Below are 21,523 nucleotides of genomic sequence, written 5' to 3' on the forward strand. Positions count from 1 at the left end.
CTTCAAAGACTGAAAACAGCTTTAGCTCCTGTATGAATCCTAGTTTTTTGTAACTTCCTTTTCAGTATCTTCTGTGGGTTTACTTTTTATTTCCCTAAAAATTACAGAAAAGCAGATTCTCAGGATTGCGGTGCATGGGTCTGGTGAGTCCTATGCTTACATTCTGGCTCCACAGCCCCTCCACACGGACAGTCACTGCATACCCCAAGCACAGTGGAATGCAGTGACCCTGTCAGGTGACACGTTGTCACACTGTGCCCAGCTATCAGAATTTGCTTATAGCTTGCTGCAGTTTCCCACTGTTAAGAGCAGTTCAGGAAAAGTCAAATGAAAAGTCCTGAGACCATCCAGAAATGAGAAAGCCAGATTCTTACAACATTTTATTAAAAAGTTAAGATATTGGCTCTGATAAAAATTAGAATACAGTTTGCCTATAGCACTTGCATGTGTGAAGCTAACACGATTCAGACAAAATTTGAAAACAAAGGGGATAAACTTAGAAGTAGCTTTGGAGTGGTTCTCCCAAAATGACTTCCAGCTGTTGAATTGTTTTCTGGCACTGCTGTTCAACTTCTTCGCATTCATCTAGAAAAAGAAATAAAGCAGGCATTAAGTAGAATAGTGATTACAAAGCTACCCTAGGAAGGCTTCATCACTTGTCAAGACCGGAACTGTCTTCAAACACCAGATACAAAATATTAAAAAATATTTTGACATTCACTCAAGACTTAGGCAAATTACTTCTGCTGTAACACTGATCTAAAACATGCAATGGGGGAGGATGTGCACGGGCTGTAACACTGAAGAAACTACTCTAACAACTAACTTTAGGAGTGTGTTGGATACAATCCATTTCAGTTTGCATCCTGCACAGTTTAAGCTACCATATACCAATTCATGAGATTTATAGTGATTATAGCAATTATAGCAATCATCCTGTCTGAATCTTTGAAATAAGTGGCCATTGTTCTCTTTTGGTCATACACCAGTTGTCTGCCTTCACTAAAGCCACTTTAGAACTTTACCTTCCATGAGCTCAGCTAAGAATGGAATAGATTCTGGTAGCAGGATCAAGTAGTTCTCCTTCAGTTTTTGTGCAACTTCTACCAAAGCAAGCAGAGCAGCAAAACGGACCTAAAACAAAACAATAATCTTTGTAACTAAACAAACATTACAGGATAGTTCCCTATTTTCTCCACATGCTTCCCCCTCACCCTCCTCCCATATAAGTTTGTAAACTAGCTTTCCCTCCTAAAGGGAACTAGTTTTAAGCTAATTTAAATCTCAACATCTGAATTAAGATGATGTCAAAAGAAAAATAGGTTGCAAGAAGGAGGTATATTGCTGGAAGTTATTTGATATAACAGTCTTTAACTTCTCATTACAATACCACTCTGTTCCACTATACCAGAAGGACTTAGCTCAGAACAATGAAAAACCAAGTACTTCCCCTGAATACATATAACCTGTCAAATAGGAGAGTCTGGACAAAACTCTTTATTATATAGAGGTCTGAAGATTGATAAATAACTGTCTTCCAGTTTCTCCTCTAAAGCGCCTCTTTCTTCATACACAAACACGGTACCTCTTATTCCAACAGCTACCAAATCTTTAAAAAACTCAAACCACATGGGGAAACATCCACACGTGGAATACTGACTGCTTAGCCTACAGTAAGAGCAGAAGGCCATGTTGTGTGCATCTCTCTAGAACTTGAGAGTAGTGGCACAGTACAATATCAGTATTTTTATTTAGGCTAGTATTTTAGCAATGACTTGGCTAATCCACTTCTGGCTTTTGGGGCACTTTTCCCATTTTCTAATGCAACAAAGAAAACCAGTCCAAATTCTGATAGGTCCCAACCTTAGAAGAGGTGTGCCTCGTTTTCAGTAGGATCTGGTAGTTCAGTGGTTTCCAAAGAGAATCATCAGCCATTGCCACTGAAAACTGAGCTATGCAGGGTATCAGGTGTGCTGTCCCTCTTTCCTGGAACTTTTCATCTCCTCCAAGCATATTTTCTAGCTGTGAAAGTAAAAAGCTTGTCAAACAGATCCAGGCTCAGATAAACCCAGCCAAAATCACTTCTAGTTTTGGCTTTCAGGTACTCAAGAGTTAAATCAAAGAGCATAAGTGGGAGTACACTGGTCTGCAAGAGCTCAGCAGCATGCACGAACCTTACAGATAAAAAAATAGTAATTCAGAGCCTTAGGCAAAGCAGTTAATACTGGCTGTAGCCCGAAGACAAATAAGTAACTCCTTCCTTTTTATTAAAGGACAGGACTGAGGCCTCATAGTTAAAAAAAAAAAATAATCTTTCAGATGGGGAAAAAAAAAATCAGCTACGAATTTGTTTTTTGTGTTTGTCAATACCTGATCGACAAGAGGCATCATCAAGGTTTCTGCTCTTTCCTTACTCAGGAACTTCTGGGTGTCAAACAGGAAGAGCTTGTGCAGACAGTCCAGGGTGAACTGCAACAGCAGACAGCTCTTCTCTGTGCTGTTCTCAGATTCAAAGAAAGCTTCATCTACATATGAATCAAGGAAAAAAAAATCAATTCATCAAAGCAAAAAGAAAACACAACACTTCCCCACAAGATAGAATCATTGTTAGTCTGTGAATATAGCTAAAGGAAGTACTACATAGCAATTATGTACTCATCACTCAGAACAATAAAGTGGATGCAATATGTTCTCTGGCTTTTAGCTAATGTCCTAGCAGGTCTGCCACTACCATTCACTGTCAGCTGGAGAGAAAAGAGAATAGCCACAGGCTACAGAAAAAGGGCTTGGCCATGCCCGTGCTTATGGAGAATTTCTTCAGGTCACTACAAATGGGCTGGACAAATAGTTTCATACACAAAAAAGGAATATCTATTTTTGCCCAGAAAGCAGAGGAATCTGAATACACCAGGTAGCACATAAGAGAAGTCAATTAATAAAAAAAAAAAAAAGAAAAAAAGAAAAACCCCATCTGGTCCCACCAGGAGAAGAAAGATGCCTTATGAGGGAAAGAAGAGAGAAATAAGAGGTTTGTGCTCTGTAGTAAATCCTGTAATACTAAACTTTCAGCAATTATAATTAACCTTTTTCAGCAGAGGTTACTGAAAAACTTACCAGTTTTAGAAATGTTGACCTGGTTCAGTGTCTCAGCAAATGGCTTCACTAAATGACCAGCAAACAGGGTGAAGAGACCCTTGAGCTTGTCCGCAATGCAGTCTGCTATTCGGTGGAATGTCAGCAGTCTGTCTTTTAGGGTAGACTCTGTTTTGGACCAATCAAAGAGCTGAAAGTGAAAGGCAAATTAGCTCTTTCTTGTGTCTGTGCACTGTAAAATAAAAATATGCTGATGCAGATGAAGTATATTTAAATGTCTTACCCTAAAAAAGAGGGGTCTGAAGGAAGCCTCAGAAAGTTTCATAACCATACTTATTAGACAATCAATAATGTAAGCCTCCGTCTTACCAACTTCTTCTACATCATCCTAGAAAAATTAGATAACATAATTCCAAGTTTGAAATGTAAGAATTTGAGCTTTCAAAGCACGTTTTAATTTTGTCTGTTTCAGACTAAATACCTAACCATAATGTTTTCCACCCAAAGAACAGTTCCATAACAGAATATTTCATACCCAGAATTTCAGAGCACATATGCGATGGAAACTACTCGTATTTTTTCAAACAACTGATAGAATTAGCATGTAGAGGTTGAGCTGCTGCTGTTCATCCCCCTAAGCAAGCTACCTCGGCATGCTCTGTTCGGAAGTCCAGGGCTTTCATGAAAAATGCTGTCAGCTCAGACTGATGGGAGATCAGGTGCTCCTTCTCCATACCAATAATGTGCTCCTTCAAAATGTTCATAAGGGAACCCAGGCAGTTCTGCCAAAACAAAAGCAAAGCAATGCAAAGGCAGCTGTGATATTGACAGTAACCAAAAACAAACAAAAGCAAAGCAATGCAAAGGCTGCTGTGATATCACAGTAATGGAAAACATAACAAGGGAACTGTATTTTTGCACTTCACACATTTACTTATTAAAATACTGTCAATAAAATACAGAAAAAGTTTGTGTATTTTACAAGTACACTCTCCTGTGCTTGTTGGGGGCTTAAGTTAGCAGAATTGCTGAAAAGAGTTTGGTGTCCCCTCTCCAATACCAGTTAAGTCTGAAAGGTTTGCACCTATGAGACAGGAGCTGTGATTTTCCAGTAAATTTCCAGTATTTTCCAGCTGTGTAATCTTCCAGATGAAAATTATGACTCAACTCACGTTCCTAGCAGATAAATCAAGGCCTTTATGATGGGATGATCTCTCAAGCATTCATCATCTAATGTGCTAAAGACATCAAACTGGTGCTTTTCTCCCAGGTCTAACTTTCCTGAATCACCATTGCAGCACAAAAGAAAACAGAGATGATATAAAGACTGTGCTCTGTTTCACTGGGATGGAGTTAATTTTCTTCATAGCAGCTCGTATGGTGCTGTATTTTAGATTTGTGACCAAAACAACGCTGATAACACACCGTGTTTTAGCTACTGCTGAATAGTGCTTGCACAGTGTAAAGACTTTCTTTGTTTCTCACTCTTCTGCCCCAATAAGTAGTCTGATGGTGGGCAAGTGGTTAGGAGCGGACACAGCTGAACCAAATTTTGCATTGCTTGTTTCTTTTCTTTTTAATCACAATGCAAAAGAATGAAAAAAATCCTTACCTTCCGGGTATTTGCAACTTCAGTGTAACACTTTGTAACTGCAGGCAAGAGTATTCGGGGGGCAAGCCTTGTAGCTAGGATAGTTTTCAGTGATGTTACGCGTAAGCTTATCTGGGAAGAAGGACCAAACTCTACTGCAATCTTTTCCAAGCGGACAACCTATCAGGAAATCCAACAAAAGTTAGGCACACTTAAAAGAACTCAAAAACTTATTTTACAGTAGTTGTCTGTTGCACGTGTCAGAGGGGAATTTTGCTGTTTGTACCACTTGGAGCACCTCTGTGTACAGAGCTTCACTGTCTTCAGAAGACAAACACTGAAAAAAATGCACGTTAACAGCAGAGGGTCAGAATTACCCTAACTAGAGCTGTTACACGTTTGATGAGATCATGGATCGTACAGAATGACCCTTCAGGATTTATCTCCCATTCCAAAGAGGCAAACTACAACTATCGGAGGAAGGAGATGCTCTCACATTCTGCATATCTTAGGTAAGGTGAGTAGAAGAGTAATACGTTATGAGCTTCCACATAGTTGGCACACACTCCTACTTCAGTTTCAGGGAGAAAAAAGTAATCTCTGTGGCTTTGTCTTGGAACTAGGCAGATCCTGTCCCCCTTTATGTATCTGTAGGAGTCACATAGCTCACCTGCAGCAAGCAATCCAAAAGATAAGGACTAAGGAAGTGTGGTAATGTTTCTGCAACCTTCAGCAGGGCAGTGATGGCACTCAGCAAGTAAATTTCATTGGAGACCAGCTCCTTCTTATTTTTTAGTGTCTTCAACAGTGCCGGCATCAGCCTGTGAATAACCAAGCGTAAACAGAAAAAGGTGAAACCATTGACCATTTGGAGGCACATTTCCAATCACAAAAATCCATCTGTTAAGCCTGCAGGGACAATTTTCACATGCATTTTTTCACGTGTATTTGAGAAAACTCACTATTCTGGGCTCTTCTACTGTATTTCATTTTTGTGAAGCTAATGAAGGATATTAGGTTTAGAATCACAGAATCATAGAATGGTTTGGGTCAGAAGGGATCTTTAAAGATCATCTAATCCAACCCACCTCCCATAGGCAGGGATATCTTTCACTGCATCAGGTTGCTCAAAGCCTCATCTTTAGTTTAAAGATTTAATGACAATAAGAAAATTACATAACAGTCTTAAAAGCAACAAGCTAGATGCTTGAATTCGTCTTGAATAGGGAGAATAAAAGAATGTAATATTGCAGGGTTTCCAGCTGTACTGGTTCTCATGTTTTTAAATGCAATCTGTTCTACAGTAAAAATACAGAATATGGTCTGACTTCTCTAAAGCCATATAGATTGCCTCTCTGTTCACAGTAGCAGACTCCGTAAGGAACTTTACTGATTATAAAACTCTTACAATTTCCTCACTAGCTTCTTTGGTCTATGACCAGGAAGCACCTTCAAGCTCTACGAATACCTTATCTACACAAAACACACACATGGGCAGACTGCCACTTGGCCTTCATCAGCATTTCTTCATTAATGTATTTTAGTATAACTAAAGTTGGTTCTGTTAAAAAGAACCCAGCAGTACCTTGGAAGCTGAGGTATTGCTTGGGCTTTCAGTGTACAGGTGACCTCAGCTATGCAGAGCAACGCACTTCCCATCACATTCTTTTCCTCCTTCTCTGAAGAAATTAGATCAATGGCAGTTTTCAGAACAGGTACAAACGGCATTGGATTTTCTGTGCCAAAACCTTTGCAGAGTAGCTTGAGGCTGAACAAAGCAGTCTGTCTGTTGATGGCTTGCTCCTCTGCTTCCTCCTTTCTTTTACACTGCACAATAGCGATGAGCTCAGGAACTAGCTCTAAGAGCTGCAGGATCTAAGAGGACAAGAGAACACACACATCAGACATACAATTAGAAACTTGGAACCTGCAAGGTAACTATGGGCAGGCAGCCTACATCTTACTACTCAAGAGCTGCCTGCCAGACTTGGCATTGGTATTCAATGTCTTTACACAGAGCAAACCACTTCTACATCAATCTCTCTCTGTGTGCTTCTGCTAAAGGAACCGAGTTTAACCGCTTTGCCTCACCTGGCTCTTCTGCCACCTTGTGCGCTGCTGCACCTTATTGTTCAAAAGGTCCATTGCCTTACGTCTCACAGATGGGAGCTGATTCATCATTAATCCCCTAATTACAGGGATGAATGTTTCTGTTGGCAGTAAGGCATTGACCTACAAGAAAACACAAACAAAACAATACCATAAATGCTCTTCCTGCACTATAACACAGTAGCCTCCAAATAAGCCAGGCAAACTCTCTTCAACCTCCCACAGACATAGTAGCCTCCAAATGAGCCAGGCAAACTCTCTTCAACCTCCCACATGGGTTCCAGGAGCAAAGAAGAGAGGCCAGGCTAGCAATGCGTATCTGAGGCAAGCAAAGGAACAAAGCATCAAAGAACAGAGGCCAGGCTAGCAATGCCGTATCTGAGGCAAGCAAAGGAACAAAGCAGGATCCAGTTACAGTACTTAATGTATGTGGATATTCGCTAACCAGCAAATATCCACTAGGTCTGAGATTTTCTCAGCAATTCCTTTTGTCTACACTACCAAGCTAATCCTCCTTACCCTAAAATACTTCTGGTAGTGCCCTGTGCATGTACATCATGAAAACTGGAATATGCCTCACAGGTGAAAAAAAAACCAAACAAAAACCCAAGCTGTGGAAAGACATATGCTCCACAGCATGCAAGAAGATAGCTAGTCCAATTCCACAACTATACTTCTGATCAGAAAAAGGTTAGAAAGAAAAGTGTAAGGATTTTTTTTCTTCATTTAAATTCCATGTAGAGATATACAGCAGTTCCCTTAGCATTAGTTAAATCATTTTATGAGTTAACAGTGAGAAATGCTGCCAAAAGCCATTCTCTTCCAACAGACAGTGAAATGACTGCTTCCAGCCAGCAGAATACTAACTAGAGGAAAAAAGCATTCCTGTATTGTTTTTCTGGTTGTTCCGTCTAAGCTGTTAGCTATAGTTATTAAAGTTGTTAAACAAACTTAAACAATGATGCACCAGGTTGCAGACCATCCAATAAAGATTAGTACTAATCTACCCAGAAGTCCTACAAAGGTTACAATCATATTAATAAGCAAAAGCAGAAATGTCCCACTGCTAACATGAGGGCTAATAAGACATACTTTATCCAGCATATCATATGACTTGTTAAGCAGAACCCTCCAAAATTTGGCTGTTGGTTTGTCCACGTTTCCTTCCACTGAGGAAGCCACAGTGTTTATGTAGCAGAGAACTTCTTCTAACAGTCTAGATGGAAAGGAAACATCTTTTAGTAAGTATCAAGGACACTAAAGAAGTTGACTTTATTACGGGAAAGCACAAAATTTTACGAAACAGCAACAATACAGGAAAATTAAACACCTAATGGAGAGACTAGCAGATCACATCCACACTAATAAAAAGCTAGAACAACAAGGAAAATCATGTGCATGCTAAAGGTCTAACTGGTACCCCCAAATTAGCATCTACATACAATGGTATTTCTACTTAAGAACTCTACTTTAAAACAAAAACAATCGGGAAGACAGAGATGTTTAAAAATGAGCATTTAAGGAACACAGCATTCAGCATAAATCCTACATCCTTATTCACTTAGAACAAATGTAAAAGTTAAGCCTCCACAAAAGAAACCCTCAATTTTGCATCACTGGCAGTTATAGCCCAATAACTACAACTGTTATCTGTGATTACTGATAATTTTCTTACACCAGTATAGGGGCATCCCCTTGGCAGTTATAGCCCAATGACTACAACTATTATCTGTGATTACTGATCATTTTCTTACACCAGTATAGGGGCATCCCCAAATAACAATTTTTTTTCCTTACAAATGAAGAGATATGTTTTGCTAAAAATCTGGAATTATTTTAGTGACTCCATCATCAATAGCATAATAGCTATGGCCAAGTATGTAAATAAGCAGTATCAGAAATACAGGAAGAGTGGATATTGGATAGAGCAATCTTGCAGAAATAAAAAACTCTACATCATATTAAAAAAAACAAACAACCAAACAAACCAAAACCAAACCAAAATAACTTGAATATAGTAAATGCTGCTTGTTCCCGAGGTCAACAGTAAAAGTATCCTTGGGAAAAAATATTCTAATGGGACAACCGTTAAATAATATTCCCAGGTTGCAGTAAAAGCTAGAAACAGGAGCAGTGGAGCATATTTAAAGCATACCTCTGTTCCAACCTCTGCAGCTCTTCTGTTTCTTCACATTCAACTATCTGGTTTAAAAAGGAAGAATGAAAATGCTAAGTATGAAACTGGCATCCCCCCTCATTAAGTTAATATCCCAGTATATACGCAAAGTTGTTTGTTCTGAGTGGAATATCCACTAAATGTTCCCCACATCTGCACTTAAGCCATCATTCTAAAAGAAAATATGAGAACCTTAGGCAACAGAGTCACAGTAGCAAAGACCATTCGCTCTGTTGGATGAGGTTCAGTTGACACACTGGGAACTACTGCCAGCTAGAGCCGCAGACTAAAATTTGTAACATTTATTTTGTCTTTTCAGAGTTAATAGTATGAATCCCACACCAAACTTGGAGTTATACAGACTGTAAGTGAAATCCCAGACTCCATAAAGCCAGTGGGAATTTCACTTTGTTACCTATTCATCAGTCACACACACCAAGTCTATCTGGAAAAGCCTTATTAAAAAATAATTAACATTACTGAGAGGTTTCAAAACTGGGGCAATAAAGGTGTCAGCAAGATACACCGGACAGTGTTTTCTTTCATCTCCTTTGAATATAAGGCCATACTAAAAGCAAATCAAACGTCATCTGTTACAGTACAGAAAAATGACTTAATGCGATCAGTTGAAAAGCAATCTGCCATTATTACCTTTTTCACAAAACTCTGTGAGGATAAAAGTTGCGACATGAAGGAGACTGACAAGAATTTGAAATGCCGAAGTTGTTTGTCTGAGTGAGACTCCACATTAAAGAGCTGCCCATCCTGATTTTTTAACATCGTTTTGCATGTTCTTGACTTTTTTGGCCCAGGATCATCTGTTGAAAACAGTCAGAAAACAAAGTTACAGCCAAGAGAAGAAGACATTTGATTTCTGATTACAAAAACAAAGTAAAATGACAGTCAGATGCCTATCAAGGATAGTTGTTCTGCATATCCAAAATGATGTCCAAGCTCCAAAAAAGATGCTCTGAAATCCCACAGGAGATAAATTTTTCATTCCAACAGCCTCAAAAGAAGTAGTGCCATTTCATCTGATTGTTTTTACATGAAGAACGTTCGTTTTTCTTGGTGCTAAAAGCTATGGTACACTGGCTACAAACACAAGAGATGTTTGATGTAGGACCACATACACTGTGTATCACATACGTGGGAAAAGTACTTTCAGTGTCATTGCCTGGTCCTTCCTGGCTGAGAAAATGTATTCAAACAAATACAGCAAGTCCTTCCTTAAAAAGAAACAAACAACCCTCACCCACCTTCCCCAATGCTCTTTGAAATAACAGACTGGAAAAGTATTAAAACATATTGTGTAAGTATTGCTCCACTACACTGTAGAAAGAAGAAATGAAACTTAAAAAAAACCCCAGAAATGACTGGTAGTCCCTGTGATCTTGTCTGCTATGAATAATAGGTTTTTATTTTAACTAAAAGATTTACTGTACCTTCTAAATGAGGACTACTGTTTGATTCTAAGTGCTCAAATTAATCTGTAATTATAAGGATGGGAAAAAATGTAATCACTCATCTTAGCCATTTTATTACCAAAAAAAAAAAAAAAGTCATTAGAGTAATTCTGTATCCCTTAGTTTTCTGTCCGGAGGAGTAATAGGAAGGCTTGCATGCATTTGCTGGCTCTGTTTTGCAGTTACCTTCTTTGTTCTCCGGCAGCTCTGTCAAGTACTGGATTATTTTCATCATGCTCTGGAACTGAGAACGTACATCAAATTCGCAACAGATGGAAATCCAGAATTCAGTGTCTGCTTCCAGAACAGCATCCTGTTTATGGTTTAGAAAGAAAAAAAAAAAATCAATAATTAAAACCAAATATTACTAATGGTGATAAAAAGACACAAAAACTCCTCAGTGAGTTTGTGAAAATGCCACAGTGAGCTGGATACTGCCAGGATTAACACCAAAGGTAATAGGAGCAAACTCTTGGAGAGAACATAATTCCAGAGGGCATAGAAAGAGATTAAATTGCTACAGCAAAGACTGTATCTTCTCACCAATAATAATTCCATTAGTTTTCCCCATAAAATATACTTTCACCTAATCTGAGGTCCTACCTACACAAAGACATAGTAGCATTTATCTTGGTCTGTACAAGAAGACCAGTATTAAGTTTCACAAACACAGAGTAAAAAAAAAACAACGAAACAAAACGTTAAAAATATTGAAGCACTTAGTACTTGAGCATAACCTAGAGGCTTATCTTGCACCTTCTTAAAGGCAAGACCTTGAGCAGAAAGGAGGAGATCAGTCTCTCGAGGAAAAAGTTGACCTCATTAATCTTCTAACCTTGTCTGTGCTTGATGTCGCAGTCACAGTTTTGGTCACATACTGCTCAAACAGCAGCACCAGGAGAACCCAGAGGAACTTCTCTCCTCCCACCGTAGTGATCAGCTGGGCCAGGATTGGCAGGCGTCGGTGCTCTGGCACGTGGGGCAACGCATCCACAAACACACGGATGATTTTTATCACCACCTCTTCCACACTTCCCGAGGACTCTGACAAATCACTGTCTTCAGCCTATGTACAAACACATACAGCAGTTCAAACAGATAATCATAGATGGGTACAAGTTCTTTCTTGTAAATTCAGAAAATGAGAGAAAGCGCTACATGCCTGATAACAGCATTGCCAAAAACAGAACCTTGAGGAAAATAAAAGGGCTCCAAAATAAACAGTTTTCAATCACACAGTTCCTTTCCAGTGTTCAAGGAAGATGCTTCAATTGAAATTAAAAAAAAAAAAAGGAAAAAAGGAAAAAAATAAAAAGAAAAAAAAGAAAAAACTTTACTTGGCACCAGGTCCTGAAACAAGCAGGATGTTTTCAAGGGAAAACAATGCCACATTGTTCTGAAAACTTTGCCTGTAAGCCTGATAGTTAGGGTCTTGGATTCAAGGACCTAGTAAAAATAACACAAGTAGGCTACATGATCTCTGGTAAGTTTAGGCTCTCCCCACATGTAATAATTGTGTATGTCAGAAATAATCTGTCACAGAAACTTGTGATAGATGCTGTGAAGGTTTTAAATAAAAAAAAAAAAGAAATTAATCAAAATGTAAAAAAAGAGAGACAGCAACTTTATTTCTTTAACAGAGATCTGCAAGAGGATGCAAAATGCATACACATACAATTAAAAAATACACCGGGAAATCTCCACCCCATTGTTAGAAGAATTTTTTTTTCCTCAATTCATTTTTACCTAAGAAATTTATATGGCATTTTTCATGTTTAAATCTATGAATGACTCTAGAATTAAAATTTATTTGGTGCAAGTGAAACCTGACTGAAGAAAAAATGTAGCCTTTGAAAAAACAAAGATGTAACTTTGATTTGGTTTAAAACTACCTAAGATGTCCAGAGAAAAACAAGGAAACCCACACAAACACCAGCTGGAAGAGTAAAAGCATTTGTCAAATATTTAACCTTTCCACTTCCTTCAGACCATATCTACTATTGATATGACATGACATATTATTATAGGACTAATAACCACCTTCTTATTTCCCATTGTTCCTTTACTGAAGTTGTTTGCTATATTTGTGATGAAAAACTTTAAGTTCAAGTATGTTTCAGGTCCTCTTTAGGTACAGTTGTGATACAGTTTCGTGTAAACCATTTATAAGGTGCAGGAGCTCATCAAATTAACAAGGAGTAGACTGATGAACTCAGAGTTGGTCAGACAAGGAGTAGTCTGTTAATACAGTTATTATATGTAATATCTATCTAAAAATAATCCTAGAATAATCTACAACTTATTCTACCACTGCTATTCTAAACAATTCACTCTACTTAGTTAATAATCTTATTGTTCACTTTTTTCTACTCCTTTCCATTATGTAGACAAATTTACCTGTATAAGAGCAGGAATAACCATCTGCACTGTCTTATTAATTACTTGGAATGTGTAAGTATCATCCAGACGCAAGACGTTTGCTCCCATGAATGTAAAAATGGGCATAATGTTATGGAGAACTTTATCCTGGAAAAGATGACAGATGAGATTAGTTTATTTTTTGGACTGTGCTGCTCTGCATGTAATACCGTAAGGCACTTCTCCTTCCCATAAATGCCACTAGATTCCTATAAAAGAAAATAAGAATTATTAGTATCTTCCAAAATCTCCACTAAACTGATTTTAAATGTGGTGTCCCTTAAAACCACATACTATGTGATTGTTAGGGTTCTAAATATTCTAAATATTGTTTAGAAACCAAGATACACTTCCAAGCAAGTAATTAGAGTCGAAATTGAGAGTTTAGTCTGATGAAATACCTTGTATTCTTCAACTCAGTGCCATGGTAGTATGAAAACCAAAACCAGCTATGGGGAGATTTGCAGAAGCACAAATGTGAGTGTGTCACAGATTCCAGGGATTTTCATACCTTTCCCACCCACCCTTTTTATATTTTTAAAACATCTGCAACCATACAATGGAAACCAACCATGCTCATTTTAATTTTTGGCTTTTTTGGGGCTAGACTGTAATCACAGTAATTCATTTTAAGAGGGCTGGATTAGACGTGTCACCTAGCTCAAGAGTTAGTTTCCTAGATTTTGCCAGAACTTAGAGCAATAACTTATAAACACATTTTTCATTCAGTTTTAGTGAACTGAAGGAGTGTTTTGCATTTAAAAAGAGAGATGAGACTCATACAAAATATTTCCTTGTATTCTGACCTTGAAAATCTTGTGAGAGCCAATATTAACATAGAACAAAAGCTCGGTTCTATAGCAGGTGATGGCAGTAAGATGGTGACAAGGAAAAACAACCCCAACAATAAAAGAGCCAAACCCTCCAAAAGTTTGTCACAAACATCCCAGTTTTGCCTTTTGTGAAAAACGTTATCTTTCCAAATGTGTGGAGAAAGTACTGAGGTAAGAAAGATGCAAACTGAGTTTGATACATCTGCAAACATTTTGCTGCATTTATAGTTTTGAAGCAAAAGGATCTTACTTAGAAGAGTGAGTGTACGGTCATATTTCAACCCATAGAAGAAAAGGCCCATTTCTCGGTCAATTAAAATCAGACCAACCTAGTTTTATCACCAACTACAACTACATTTCTCAGTGTCGTACAAGATAGGAACTTGTAGGAATACGCGTGCTATCACGCTGGATGTTTTCTCTCTTGTATATAAAAAAGTTGAGGAAAGAAGAAAGAACGCACCAGAACTTTGACCACAGCGGGAAGGCCAGGCAGGGCTGTTGTCAGAAAGCTTCTGCCATTTCTAATGCACTTCATTGCAAATCATAAATGACTACTGACTAAAGCATCAAGACAGGTTTGCTTTCAAGTAAAATGGAATAAAAAGCCCTAAAAGAGCAGGGAACCTGCAAATTTTGCCTCTTGCTCCTTTCAGAAAGTTTCTCCCCATAGAACGGCTCTTTATGTTCTTCCCTCTTCCCAATATTCGGAACCTGAAGCGAAGAGCCAAGACATACATTTCGGGTACTACTTACAGGAAACATGCCAGCAACAGCACCAAGGAGGAGCAGTGCATGGTGGTGTGTCTGGGGCATTTTAGAAATCCTGATGCACTGAACTATCAGTTCCACATTGAATTTTTCTTTGTCAAGGATATCTGCAAGTAAAAAATATTCACTGATTAATACTTTAATAGTCAACCATGTAGGAATAAACAATACACTCAAGTACTGGTTTCAATTTGCAAACCATACCCAAGGGATCTACAAAAAATTATTAAGAAGGCAAACTTGTATGCCCTATAGAGGAATCTATCTCTCCTCAACAATACAGTGTAGACTAAAAGAAGAAAAAAGTCAGCGCCCATTGTTTTAATGCTGTACTGGTGAGAGAAGTACCAAGAAACGAGCCTGGCAATTTTTACCTGCTGGGATCTTGCTACCATCTGAAGACAATTTCTGACAGATGCTTAGCAGGCAGCTGAGGATTAGCTGCTTTGTATATTCCATATTTTCTTCTTCTGATGCCATAGGCTCCAGACACCTATACATTCAGGAAAAAAAATCAGGGATTGAAGAAGGAGACAGAAAAAGAAGTGACCAAACTGCATATTAAGATACAAATAAGAAACTGTAATCTTCATTCTACAGAAGTTCTAAACTGAGGCTTCTAAAAAGCATTTGCCAAAAAGTGTCTCTTCTTTTTTGTTTTCAAATACATCAACTGGTCTGATAAAAGACATTTATCAAAGCACTGTGAAGAGTACAAGATGATTACCTGAAATATGATTGCCAGTCTATGGAAAGGCAAGTCGTAAGGAAAAAAGATAAATACCCAATCTATATGTAAACTTTCCCAAGTGCTTGGAGATAGGGCTGGCAGGAAAAGTGATAGTTTTCTTTGGTTGCACTGGCTGTTCTACAATGTTTTGAGAGGAATTTTAAAGCTTGGAGTACTATTATAGCTCTGCAAAAGACATAAGTCCTGCCAAATGTCCCAGTTTTAGCACAGGTGTCATCCTTCTTAGCAATCCCAAGCTCTCCACCCCAGAAACAAAGTCTTCACATAAGAAGCTATGTATCAGGTAAAAATCTTAAAAAGTGCCATCACATTGTTTAAAGGGTAAAAAAAGTTGTAACAACTTCCCATTCCCCTCATCTGATTTACCTAATAGAAGTTCAAGTAAAAAAGGCAAGCTAAACTACAAAACATGGCAACAAAGCAGAAAGTAGCCCATATTTTAACACTTTACAGTGTCTGCTGCAGAACAGAATGCTTGAGGACTCGTGTTATGGAGGCACAATTACCGGCTCAGCAGGTTAAAAAGTGCAGGTACCAATGCCTGTGGACGTCTAAGTTTCTTCTTATGCTGCAGTAATTCCAGAATAAGCATAACCCTCCGCCAGCTGAACTGACTTGTTTCCGGTGCCAATTCTGCATCTTGAGGCTTTCTAAAAAGATAAGACAAACAATCAGGATACACATCTGCAAAAAAAGTAGTACAGTGTTTCAAGGAACAAACACACACAAGTAAAAAAGACAGACTTCCTTTCACATAGTAATATCCCCTACTGCTGCTACTGGGAGAGGTGGCAACGTGTGGGCTTTTGACTGTAGCGGCTAGGCATTTTAAACAATCAGCAAAAAATCCAGATCAAACTTGAAAAAACAAACACATCTAGAATCCCTGTTGTGCATACAAAAAGTCTGCAGAATGAAGTAAACTTCTGTGGAAAAAAATAAAATCTATTGCCAAATAACTGTCCAAATGCTGACCTGCTTGCCATCCAGGAAGCTTCCATCTTGCAAACTACTAGTTGTCAAACCACGGACTATGCAGGCAATGGGTGTGTGTGCAAGCGTGTGTGTGACAGACACAGTTTACAGATAGATAAATCTAACGAGTGATGATAGTTAAAAAGAAGTCAAGTGAAGGAAAATAAGAACAGCTATTCTAGATCAAACTAAAAAAACCAACTCAATATCCTATTTCAACAATGTCTGACAGCTGATGCTTAAAGAAGAGACCAAGCAGAGCAGACAAAACAGCTCCTTCTTTATGATAATGGAGAGAAGAAACAAGACAGAGATCTAAAAATTGATTACTACATTAGTGTTTTAATTGAATGAAAATACTGTTTTTCAGTCAACTAACAGGAACATTTTGATGAACATCTGCAGGCTTCAGCCATATGTATGTAATTTGTCTATACATCTTTATTACTAATCAAAGTTTAACACCTACAAAAATTAATCTTGTTCAACTGTGTCAAGCCAGATTCTACAAGAGCAAATGCCAATATTAGAACTACTGGATGGCTGGTTTGTTTTTAAAAATTTTTACTATAGTTCTATTGGTTCTCAAACAGCAACATGAACTGGTTTTGTCCTGCCAAAAGTAGCTCAGAGTTACTTGACTCTGCAGCGGAAAAGAAGTAGATGCTTATGCTTTCAAGGCAAACTATGAAATGTAGTAAAACAAGCGGGGATTTCAAACTCTACAGATAATATTTTTGGGTTTCTAGTTATTTTACCTCTGTTGCTGCATTTTCTGCCTTCTAGTTTGCTGAACAGTGGTCAGACTTTTGGTTTTCTCAGGAGGCTCCAGTTCTCTGACAATCTGCTCAGCACACACTGTAATCTGAAGGAAAGAAGAATAATGCACTTGCCAATGAACGACATGTCATATCACGCATCTATGCCCTGCCCTTTTTTCTAAACACACCCCTTTCACACACATATGGGTATCTAATCCATATATTTAAGTCATATTGCCACAGTCTCATACTGCCTGTCCTATGCATAGTTCTTATAGCAAATAAAATGAGGAAGTGATTTCAAATTCATGTAATGTAATAAATTGCTGTATGAAAGCTACAGGGAATGTACTTTCGGAGAAGTCTCCTAGTAACAGTCCAAAAGCAGTTTTTGCTCAGAAGATGAAGATCAGTGCAGCAGAAAGAATTGTCTTCTGCTGAATTCATTCATGTAGCACAGTAAATGACTGATGCATACCTTCTAAAAGCAGTCACTGAACAAACTTTTCATGCCACGAACACAGCTATATTGTGTGACAAATAGTTTCACGCTACTAATGATATAAAGACCCAATGTTACTGAACGTAGCAACACAGAATGACTGCAACAGGTTTGAAACACGTTTCTGTGTTCCAGAGTTTGCCACTTACCCCTTTAAACACACTGCTAATTGTCTGGGCACAAAGCGGGTTCTTGCAGCTAAACAGTAAGTCAAACAATACTTTTAACAGCTTCTGTTGCACCATCCCGTCTGACAGAGCTGCAAAGAACGGTTTAGTAATCTACAAAAGGAAAAAAAAGAAATGATGCAGAGAGGCTTACTGTAAGAGAGCAACAAAATCACAAGCTATGGAGCTTAGGTATGTTAGATTATGTATAACACACCCAATCGCACATGCATGTTAGCATGAACATATGCAGTAAAAATTTGCATATTAGCTATGCATTCGTATATATCCAGGAATCCTTACATACAAAGCACATAGTTCTGAAATATCCACCAGACATACTGGTTCCTGAAATCTTTCACACACCTTGCCTGGTGGGGTGAAAAAAGCGGCTGTTGTCAGCCTTTGGTAAGCATACACTAATATCTGGCTAACAGAAGGCCTGAATTTGTAGCCTCCTTCAAATGAGACTACTTCTCACCTACTGTATTTTCTTGACAATTTTTCCTCAGAAGAAAAACATCAAGTAAAGCTCCTGCCTGACTGACAAAAACTAAGGACAGTGTAACAGCAGCATCTGCAGGCAATGATACAGGTATTCACCTGAATGCAAATACAATATTTCTATTCTGTACTTGTCAAAATGCAAAAATAAAGCAAACAGCAATTTCTCCTCCTGGTAAGTTTTAAGAGAGAAAATTTTGCAGCCTGTTTAGATGTTTCAAAGACACTATGGAGACCTTGAAAACTTGTACTAAAAGAAAGACAAATCAAACACTATGGACTCCTTAACACAGAAAGAGTCCTTGTAAATCCAATCCTAAATATTGCTATTTGCTTTCAGCATAAAAATAAAGATCTTTCAGAAAGCTATACCTGCCCAAGTGCTGTGATCTGAAAAGGTGGAATTTCTTCATAGATTTTCTTGTCAGCATGCAGACTTTTGATAAATAAATCCAGACTCTGCTGATTCTTGCACAAGAGGGGTGCTGAATATTCATTAAACTTTCCAAGAATGAGATGCAGGAGAACAACTTCATCTTTCAACATTGCCTCAGGTTTCTTAAAGACCTTCTCTAGCAACCGGTCTAGTGCAGGCAAGAGGTGAGAAAGAACCATCTGCAAACATAGGAAATTCATAAGAGAAGTTTTTATCCATTCTTATTTTAACAAACTTCCAACAGCACAACTTCATTTTACTGCAACATCCCCTCTCTGGTAACACACTGCATACAGTACTTCATGCAACAGCTATTCATGAGGAAAAATATACGACTTATTGTGAGACTACCAAGAGTACATGCTCATCTGCTACTTTGCTATTCCTCCTTGCAGAGCACTATTTTGTATTTTTGAAGTACGGAAACAAGGCAGTCTTCTTTACTAGTTTATGACTGTTGTCTTGCACAAAACCCAAATTTGAGGCAAGAATGCTCATCCTCTATGCAGGTCACAATCCCTTCAAGACAACTACAACTGAACAGAGCATAAAAATTCAGAATTTCATTCATTTTTTAAACACTGAACTCATGTATTTTCCAACACTTATAGAGAATTCTGAACATACTAGATAAGAGGAGGTTAATATATACAAATAAAATTGATAGTACTATCTACTACGTTACAATTCTGTACAGAAAACTATATTCACTGATCTCTAATCAAGGTAATAATTTTCTTCTGGAAGAATCTTCTTCTGAAACAGTCTTCTTCAGTAACATCAAGGGAGTTTCCTTTAAAACTCCAGTGCAAAATTCTGCCTGGATGGAGTATGCAAATATTTTATGTTTCATTAAATTATACTTTGCAGCACTACTGCATATTATTAGAGGTGTCAACTTAATGCCTAATAGTCTAATATATTATGAAGTTATTTAACAGCATTATTACTAAATGAAATTTGATTTCATCATTTCAATCAAGTACAGAACCCCTAAAACAGCCAGAAAGGCTGCACTTACCTCACCATGGACTTCATGAAGAATTTTCATTAAGTTTCTTGCAACATACGACGGGAAAATAGGGTTCTGTACACAATCAAGTATGCTTTCCAAAGCTTCCGACAATTTTTTCTTCTGGGATTTCTGTTTTGGTTGTGCCTCAAGCTCCTCAAATAGAGTTTCTATAATCTAGTTCATTAACAAAGTGAAAATTAAGCTCCTTCCCTGCAATAAAAATGTCTCAAAACAACATTTATTTAATGTTTTCATAATAATGCAATCTAGATACCAACAGAATTCTTCAGCTGTAAAGAAGCCACAAGTTAATACCTCTTATTTGACCTATATACTCAGTTCTCTGTATATAATAAATAATTTGAAAGTTTTTATAGTCCTTTAATTTTTTTTAATCAGTCTACTATAGTACAGAAAGACAACGAACTTTCACAGTTAACTTGATTTCTTCTGGAAAAGCTGGGAACTCACAGCACCAGACAAAACTTGTATCAATGTACATCTTAACAAAAATACCTGTGTTATGTATGTACGGTCAGATATGATCTCTTCTGTCTTTTGCTCCAAATGCTGAAGAACAGGATGAAATAGAGACTCCTTTACCCCTCTCAAGGAATGGAGGCAGTTGAGAGCAGCCCTTCGAACTTCACTCACAGGACTACCCAAGTTCATTAGCAAGGATATCACCACTGCAAAAAGAATGAGGGAAGGAAGGAGGAAAAGCTAACAGAACAAAGTAAGTGGACACAATTTTACCTATCTGTCTCTGAAGAGGCATCAACATTACTTTGGAATAAACAAGTCATCTCTTTTCACTATAAGCCTCTAGACTACACAAACCCAACGTGAATCTCACAGATCCGTGGCTCTGACCTTCTTCATCACAGTCAGTACAGAGCATTCATATATTGCTAGTGACTGCCACATCCTTATACTGCACAGAAAGTAAAGTGCTGTAACTGACTTCTTCAGCATAAAAGTGTGTTTCTTTAACATACTTAAGATTAAAAAAAAAAGTGGTTTCACCTACTTTTAAGCTTGGGCTACTAACTATGGCAGTGAATCAACAAGAAAGAGAGCTATATCAGCTTAGTGCAGTTGAACATAAATGACTACAGACAGCCTTCATGCTACAAAATATAGTTAAATTGCACAAAATTTAAAAATACTGTGCCTAAGTCTAAAGATGCGAGAGAGATATTGTTTTATTTTACCTGGAGATGATGACGATACCAGCTGTTTCTTTTTTTGGTATGTCTGTGATTCAAGCAGTGCATAGCCAATATATAGAGCTTGAGTCTGTAGCATTGCATTGACTTCATAATTCAGCTGATTTGAAAGGTTATAACTGTAAGTCCATAAAATTGAAAGGAATTTGAAGAGAACCTCTGAATCTTTTAGATGCACCTTAAATTTAAAAAAAAAAAAAAAAAGGAAAAAAGAAAAAAAGAAAAAAGCACTTGTTTAATAACTTTAACTGTCAAACTAGTACTCACAACATCTGAGAAACCACTCAGATCAAAGGTGTACACAGAAAGAGAACTAAAGAGTCAGAAACTGTATTTTGGAAGAAACAGTTATTGAGTAGATGCTTTTGGGTAGACAGTACTTGCATGTGTATAACAGTCCACATGCTGCTTAACAGCTGGCTTATTTAGTTAGATAACTTGTAGTCTATAGGCATGTAAATACAGGTTTTTTTTTTTTTCTTATCATAATACACTGAAAACACATCCATATGAACATTTGTATGGTATGTCAACTGTGCAAAGAAATTGTTATATACAAAATAAAGCAAAGAACTTCTATTTCCTGTTCTGTGCAGCAGTAGTTTTAATATTAAAAGTGCTCTAAGAAGTCCCTGACTTTTTCATCAGTCATACAAAGTGATTTTCAGAAGTCTGTAAACTAACATCTCAGAAGAGCTGGGCATCCAATCTCCTTGTACAGCACAA

The 21,523-nt window shown here is 37.7% G+C and overlaps 1 protein-coding gene across 1 annotated transcript in view; it reads right to left on the minus strand.

Moving 5' to 3' along the window:
• Nucleotides 1-350: 350 nt before the first annotated feature.
• Nucleotides 351-21,523, minus strand: part of HEATR1 (HEAT repeat containing 1) — a 36,528-nt gene continuing 15,355 nt past the window's right edge. The window contains exons 18-43 of the mRNA XM_010080111.1: nt 20,783-20,975; nt 20,085-20,257; nt 19,575-19,742; nt 18,490-18,732; nt 17,596-17,727; nt 16,942-17,048; nt 15,715-15,858; nt 14,832-14,950; nt 14,443-14,564; nt 12,833-12,961; nt 11,271-11,501; nt 10,622-10,748; nt 9,621-9,787; nt 8,949-8,995; nt 7,886-8,009; nt 6,776-6,916; nt 6,270-6,559; nt 5,355-5,505; nt 4,706-4,864; nt 3,741-3,875; nt 3,377-3,481; nt 3,115-3,283; nt 2,371-2,525; nt 1,864-2,022; nt 1,026-1,134; nt 351-585 (exon numbers count right to left, since the gene is read on the minus strand). Coding sequence (XP_010078413.1) covers nt 497-585; nt 1,026-1,134; nt 1,864-2,022; nt 2,371-2,525; nt 3,115-3,283; nt 3,377-3,481; nt 3,741-3,875; nt 4,706-4,864; nt 5,355-5,505; nt 6,270-6,559; nt 6,776-6,916; nt 7,886-8,009; nt 8,949-8,995; nt 9,621-9,787; nt 10,622-10,748; nt 11,271-11,501; nt 12,833-12,961; nt 14,443-14,564; nt 14,832-14,950; nt 15,715-15,858; nt 16,942-17,048; nt 17,596-17,727; nt 18,490-18,732; nt 19,575-19,742; nt 20,085-20,257; nt 20,783-20,975 — 3,888 coding nt within the window. The 3' untranslated portion in view covers nt 351-496. The remainder of the gene's footprint in view (nt 586-1,025; nt 1,135-1,863; nt 2,023-2,370; nt 2,526-3,114; nt 3,284-3,376; nt 3,482-3,740; nt 3,876-4,705; nt 4,865-5,354; nt 5,506-6,269; nt 6,560-6,775; nt 6,917-7,885; nt 8,010-8,948; nt 8,996-9,620; nt 9,788-10,621; nt 10,749-11,270; nt 11,502-12,832; nt 12,962-14,442; nt 14,565-14,831; nt 14,951-15,714; nt 15,859-16,941; nt 17,049-17,595; nt 17,728-18,489; nt 18,733-19,574; nt 19,743-20,084; nt 20,258-20,782; nt 20,976-21,523) is intronic.

This window comes from Pterocles gutturalis, unplaced genomic scaffold (genome assembly GCF_000699245.1).
Source record: "Pterocles gutturalis isolate BGI_N339 unplaced genomic scaffold, ASM69924v1 scaffold594, whole genome shotgun sequence".
In the NCBI taxonomy this organism is placed as follows: Eukaryota; Metazoa; Chordata; class Aves; order Pterocliformes; family Pteroclidae; genus Pterocles; species Pterocles gutturalis.